This window comes from Maniola jurtina, chromosome 21, assembly GCF_905333055.1.
Source record: "Maniola jurtina chromosome 21, ilManJurt1.1, whole genome shotgun sequence".
In the NCBI taxonomy this organism is placed as follows: domain Eukaryota; kingdom Metazoa; phylum Arthropoda; class Insecta; order Lepidoptera; family Nymphalidae; genus Maniola; species Maniola jurtina.
The window spans coordinates 9968252-9975819 of NC_060049.1; the positions used below are offsets into that span (position 1 = coordinate 9968252).

Sequence of the window (7568 nt, forward strand, 5' to 3'; positions counted from 1 at the left end):
TTCAACAACTCAAACAGAGACTGCAATCTTCTTGGTCTGAAGTTTCACCCACTGTAATTAAGAAGTTAATTGATAGCGTACCTAACAGATTAATAGACGTTATTAAAAATAAAGGTAAATGGACAAAATATTAGCTAAATATAACATGCATTATGTACGCTGAGTTTATAATTTTTCACAACGAACATCCTTGAATTTTTTTATTATTTGTTTTTTTTTTCATCACACAAAAATATAAAAATGATCTATTTATGTGAAGAGAGTAATGACTTTGTAGCATTTACTAAATGAAATTTAATAATTGGTACTTATTTTATAATAAAAATTGAAAATATTGTTGAGTCTATATTTTTTCACACCTCTGTATATCTTGCTTCAGGCTTGTCAATACGTAAAATGTGGCGTATGTATAACGCTGCCCGTGACGAGGATTTGAGGGTTAAACAAAGCTTTTACAGACATGTTTTTAATACTAAATATAATATAGGCTTTGGAAATCCTAGGACAGACGTATGTTCAACGTGCATTGAACTGTTAAGGCTTTGTCAGACAGGACGCGTACTTAGCGCGCGTCAGAGCGTTAACTTGACGCCGCGCTATGACGCTAAGATGTGTTGTACTACCATCGTACAATACCGTCAAACAGAGCGCCGGCGCTAGCAGTACGCAACGCTCTGTCGCGGCGTTAGGACGCTTTTAACGTCGGGTGTTGTATTTTTTTACAAATTTTATTTTAGCGTCGGAGTGAATAGGCGTAAAATAATAATAAAATACTGCATAATGATCGAAAATTTGATAGAATTGGTTAGAAAATATCCATGCTTATATAATACGAAGGATAGTTCATATAAAGATATATCAATGAAGGCAAAATTGTGGGCACAAATCGGAAAAGAAATTAATGAAACTGGTAAGTAAAAAAATTCGTTTATTGATTAAAATAAGACACAAATTGTTCACGAGTTTCGAATGCTGCAGTCGTTGATCTTCTATTTGTTGGACGATGAGTTATTAAAGCACGCATAGGTGCGTTTTCGTCTTCCGACTCCGGAGTTAATATCGCTGTACCTTGTTTTGTTCGCAAGTAATTATGTAAACAACATGCGGCTTTAATAATATCAATTGATGTGTCCACATCACAGTCAATAGGTCGTAAAAAAATGCGCCATTTTTGTGCTAATATTCCGAATGTATTTTCAACCACCCGACGTGCCCTGCAAAGTCTTTTATTAAAATTTGTTTTTCTTTCGTCTTGTGTGGCTAAGGCTCTTGGGAATGGACGCATCAAATATGTTTTTAAAGCAAAACCTTCGTCGCCGATAAGTACATGAGGTACGGGCTCCTCGGTGCCTGGAAGAGGTTTATCTGGCAGCAGAGATTTTCCGTGGATATATTGCCGATAAAATATTGAGTTCTCGAATATACCACTATCACTTTGCCGCCCGTAACTACCGACATCTATGACGGTGAATTTGTAACATGGATCGACTATAGCAAGAAGAACTACAGAAAAAAACTTCTTGTAGCAAAAATATTCTGATCCACTATTTTGGGGACACTTTATAGAGACATGTTTCCCATCAATACTACCGACACAATTCGGGAAGTTCCAGGTTTCCCTATAACCCTTCTCTGATTGTTTCCATGTCTCTTCAGTAGGCGATGGCATATATTCTGGTTGTAATGTATTCCAGATTTCTGTACAGACTTCTTTTACAATACCACCGACTGTTGAACGACCTACTCGGAAGGAGAAGGCTATGGTCTGATGTGAATCACCCGTAGCTAAGTACCTGAAACAAAATAATACAATTTATGTTTATTTTATAGGTGAAGTAGCTAAAAAAAAATGGAAGAGCTTGAGGGACAATTATATGAGATACAAAAAAGAGGTTGCAGGTACTACAGGACAAGCTGCAAAAAAATTTACAAAATGGCCTTGGGCTTCCCAGTTACAGTTCCTTGACTCAACTCTGACAGATCGAGAAAGAACTTCAAATATTCGAGAACCTACACCAGAAACATCGTCAGCTATAGAAACTCAATCTCCAGAGACGCCTCCACCACAGACACCTCCACCAAGAACACAAAGCGCACCCCCGCCAGAAACACCTCCGCTAGAGACGCCCCAAACAAATGACACAAATAGTTCACGAGCTAAGAAAATAAAAAAAACTGACAGCGAAATGGATAAAGTTATAAATTTTCTTCAAAATAAGAAAAAACAAGAGTATGATGCCATAGATCACCTATTCCAAAGTTATGCCCAAACATTTAAAAGTTTTTCCAAAGACAAACAGATAAAAGCCAAAGTAGAACTAGCCAAGTTATTTGCAAGCATAGAAACAGAGGAACTGCAAGAAAACGTCCAGATATTGAATTCACCACACTATTCCATTATTAGTACCGAAGACTCCGTCTGCTATGCAGTACCCAATTCTGTTCCCGAAGATTCATCCCCAGTAGCTGTTATAGATTTATCTAACAGTACTTCATCATACCTGCAACAGCCTGAGCAGCTACGTCAACCACTACGCGAAATCGATATTCTACATGTAACTAATTTTGGAGCATCGACTTCTGATTACAACTCAGCTGATTTTGATTGATTTTCATAATAATAACGCAATGAACATGTATTTAAAAAAATAAATATTTCTTACCTTAGACAGATTACAAGTCTTTCTCTTGTAGAAATAGGTGTCCTCCAGTTTGTGGTACATTTGCTTATTTTTGGGATGAGCAGTTCATGTAGTTCTTCGAATAAATCTTGAGACATACGAAAGTATGTAAAAAAACGATCTTCATGTGATGCAAGCTCACGACACAAACGATGATACTCTCCTAAATCCTTTCTCTTTTGATTGATGTCGTGCACCCATACTCTTTTTCTCTGTGACCGTGATAAAGCATATAAAAGTAATAATTCTTCCACATCTGAATCACTCGACATCTCCATAACGAACAAACTCTTCACACTGCTATCGATCTGCACTACGCTTTGGCGAATGGCGAAATGGCGGCGCGGTGTCGTCGAGTCAGTGCCCTAACGCGCGCTAAAGCGTTCTGTTTGACGAAGCCTCGCGCGACGTTAAAACGGGACGCTATAACGCTACTACGCAGCGCTAACATACGCATCCTGTCTGACAAAGCCTTTAGAACGCATAAAAACTGAGAAGGACGCTTCCAAGAAAAATGTACTTATGGCCAAAAAAAGAATTCATCGCCTTAAATACAAAGCCTAATACTATGCAATATTGCAAGAAGAAAATGAAATTATTCAAACCATTACCTTCGATTGCCAAAAAAACCAGGCAATGCCCAAAGTTCCGGACCAATCAGCCTACTACAGTCGTCAAATCAACTTTTACCACTTCGCCATTGTTGTGGGAAATTCAAAGGCAAAACTGGACAAAAATAACATTCATTCCTGCTATTGGGATGAAACTTCACACTGCAAAGGTAGTAATGAGATAATTAGCGCAGTTTACGATTTCTTGAAAAAAATTTGGAGATAAGATAAAAATTCTACGAATAGTATCCGACGGTTGCGCCGGACAAAACAAAAATACAGGCATGATAGCTATGCTAGGTAAATGGCTGTATACAGAAGCCCCAACAAATATCAAGAAAATAGAGCTAATCTTCCCTGTTGTAGGTCACTCCTTTATACCTCCAGACAGGTTGTTTGCCAGAATTGAGAAAACCTTGAAAACTAAAGAAGTCCTAACCTCTCCATCCGAATATGCAGCTGTCTTAGAACAAAATGGTATGTGCAAAGATCTAGCATCAATTTCCGTATTTGATTGGAAAAAAGTTACGAGTCCATCATTAAACCCACTACGTCTTGGCATTTTCAGTTTATAAAAACAAAAAGGTTTTTTATTACAAGAACTAAAACAGAAAACATTATAGTACAGGGTGAAGAGACGCATAGAAACGAAATACGCGAAAAAAGACTATCACATAAAAAATTATTGTCTATAACATTTATCAACGACGAGAAGTTTTTATGAGTTTGTGAAAAATAAGCAAAACTTATTTTAGTGGCTTTTGAAACTAGACGACTCAATTAGTAACATAAGTAAACAGATGGATATTTGAGTTAAAGAGCTTTAACTCGACTCATTGAATTTATAAATCCAGATTTCATGGTTTTCCTTTCATTTAATTAATCTTCTAAAATTCTTTGAGAGATTTCATCCTTATAATTGATCCTAACGATCGATGCAATAAAAGTACTGGTTATAATTTTTACAGATTTTAGTTGGTTCGATTCCCGGGTGTGGCAAGCGAATTTCCGAAAATCTTTGAATGACGATTCAAAAGCACTTGTAAAAGTTTAATTGAATAAAAATAATTTGAGTTTGAGTTTGAGTTTGAAATGCAGTTTTCTTTCTATTCAAAAATAAACGGATGTTTTCTTGGAGTAAAATTTTCTATCTACAGTATTAAGAGTACTTTCCCTTCAGGTGGCATTACAAAATTCCAGCCTGTATACTGACGAGTGGTCATACCTATAGAAAATTACATTTGGGTGGGCTTTTTTCAAATTTGAGGCACTTTATTTTAAGCCAATTTACTTTTTCGCCGTTTTCGTCCGTATTTTTATTTTTAGTGTACTTGCAGTCAACGCCTGTAAGTCCCCACACGTCTTTATATTTAAGCTCCATCACTTGATAGGGGGGTTTACCTTTATTTTTCCCTCGATTTGAACGCAGCTTTGAATACATTAAGCCAATCGTTCATCATAAAACAGGCCCTATTCTTTCGCGCATTTTCGATGCTGGAGTGCATTGAATCACACTCCATGTGTGAATGACGGGATTCCAAAAATTTTTGCTCAATGACACTAAATGCGTATTTTGCACTGCATGCAAGAGGGCTGTAGAAAAAGAAAAGTGTAAATATCGCAGCAATAATTGAAATCGATTTCTACTCATGATTTGTCTAAAAAGTGGCAAATTATATAGTGGATCTAACATCCAATAATGGGCAATTGTAGGTAACTTAGTCAATCCCATATATAGCAACATACCAACAAACTTGCGCATTTCCGTGATGGTGGTGTCTTTCCACTGTCTAATCCGTGCGTGTTTTTGTAAAGTTCCGGCCATGCGATGTGCGTAATTGTTAGTTGCTTGTACCATAGAACCCAAAAATTCATTAGAAAAAAATAGATCAGCCAAAGCACTCGCAGAAGAAGTAAAATTGGTCTTTATACCTGGTTCCCCTAAAAACAGAAATCGTTGCGGTCTTGCTGAATCCATTTTCCACTGAAACTCTGGGTCACAAGACGGCCCGTCGACTCCAGGCGTTGGCGCGGGCGATGGTGGTTGTGCCTCTTCATCGGACTCATCAGTCAAACCACTCTCAGTTGAAGTATTTTCATCCGGCTCAGGATCGTAATCGTCACCGGACCCCGGAGAAAAATCCCCGTCATCTGACGATAATTCTTCATAAAGAATGGCAGAAATTTGATTTTCTTGTAGCGGTCGCCCTGAACGTATATTTCGACGACCACGTAAGATACGTCGATTCGATTAGCATCCACGTGGCATGGTGAAAAATCAACCTAATTCAACGTGTATTTCACCGCACGCGTCGCGCGACACTAAAGATGATGCAATAATTCGATCGGGTGGCGTGATCTAGGTGGGAAAGGGATAGAAGATGAAATGGTTATCTACGTAGTACTACGTGTTCCGGCACCACACATACAAGCGGCAACATTTTTAAGCGGGGTGCCGAGTACGTAGTGTTACGTAGATGACCATTTGTATGGTGGGAACCAATAACGACCTCAAAATATATCTGGCACTCAATGTGTTAATTCGTTCCATACATAGCAATAGGCTTCAATATGCTGAATGACCTTTCGACAAAAGGTACCCCATACTTATACCTAGAGGCTGTGATTTCACTAATAAAATTATCACAAAAACACATGAAAAGAACTATCATGTAAGTGTCAATCATACTCTGAGCCTGATTCATCAGAAGTACTGGATACCACAAGGCAAACGTGAAGTTCGAAAGAAGTTGGGAAAATGTCCACGTTGTGTGAAACATGGAGGTGGACCATTCAAAGCACCACCCACACCTGCATTACCACATGAAAGAGTAAATTATAGCAAACCATTTACATTTACTGGTATTGACTATCTGGGACCAGTGTTAGTTAAAACAGAAAGAGGAACGAGCAAAAGATGGATATGTTTATTTACATGTTTTGCAGTTAGAGCGGTACACTTAGAAGTTGTTGACGATTTGTCAGCTGAACTCGCACCTTGGTTTGGAGGGCTATGAAAGGCTCGTAGGACTCGTAAAACATTGCATGCGAAGAACACTTCAAAAACATATTTTAAAGGATAATCAACTTGCCACAATAGTTAAGGAAATAGAAGTATTAATAAACACCAGATCATTGACATCCGTAGATTCAGAACTAGAACACGTTCTAACACCTGCGGATTTCCTACAAATGGACAGATGTATCAGTGTGGAAACAGCAAAAGATACATTCCATTGCAAGGTACATCGCCAAAGACCAACTTAGTCCAGGGCTGAAGAAGAGCTCGTATACTGCAAGAAGAATTTAAAAAAATGTAAAAATCGCTACTTACCGAGTTTACGTGAGAGATACAGTCACTCGCTCAAACAATCACGTGTGACTTCAAAGCTGATCCCAAAAGAAGGCCAGTTGGTTCAGTTGAAAGGGGATAAGAATCTTGAAGGCTGGAAAGTAGGCAAAATAGTTTCTTTAGTTAAGAGTCCTGATGGTTTAACGAGAGTGGCTCAAGTGAAAGTAGCAGACGCTATATTTACTCGTTCTATGGCTCACATATATCCGCTTGAAGTAGAAGACGGTGTCCAATGGGAACCGATACTTCAAGATGCAAAACAATATTCTGAAGTTCAAAAATTATCTAATGAAGCTTCCAAAGAGTCAGTAACTGCACCAGATGCCGTTACAATAGAAACGGAGAACACACAAAAGGAAACAATAAATGATAATGACATTGAAATGAGACAAATTGAAAACATATCTGAAACAAACATAGAGACTGAGAGCATTGAAAAGGATAGAGTTGCAAATGATCTGAGAGATGATTCTGATGTAAGGGACAAATATTTGATGACAATGAATGATGATACTGAAGAACGAAACAACATAAAACGAAAAACAACATAACTTTCGGGAAATTCAAAGATTTTTCCACAAAAGGAACCTTAACCAACGAAATTTTACAAAAACTGCACATGTGTCCAGTTTATTTTATTACCTGTTTCATTATTTATGGGCATTAAGTAGAAAATAACGATATTATACAATGTTCTGGGCCTTAATTTATACATAGTGTGAAAAATATAATGTAAATCTTGATTAATAAAACCAAAATTCAGTTTTTTCTGCCTCCTGTAATGTAATGTGGAATTCAAATATGTCGTTTTTGTAAATATCTCTTGCTTGGTTGCTTTTACAGTGCTTTGAACTCCAGATACAGTATACAGTCTTAGGGTTCTTGGCCATTTTCTGTTAATCGGTACAGCCTGACAGCATTTCA

The 7568-nt window shown here is 37.6% G+C and overlaps 1 protein-coding gene across 1 annotated transcript; it reads right to left on the reverse strand.

The window, feature by feature from the left end:
* Positions 1-455: 455 nt before the first annotated feature.
* LOC123876269 (protein ALP1-like) lies at positions 456-3149 on the reverse strand. Its single transcript, XM_045922476.1, has 2 exons — positions 2664-3149; positions 456-1793 (listed from the first exon to the last, which is right to left on the reverse strand). The coding sequence occupies exons 1-2, from the start codon at positions 2957-2959 to the stop codon at positions 929-931; spliced, it is 1161 nt and encodes a 386-aa protein (XP_045778432.1). The 5' UTR covers positions 2960-3149; the 3' UTR covers positions 456-928.
* Positions 3150-7568: the final 4419 nt, after the last annotated feature.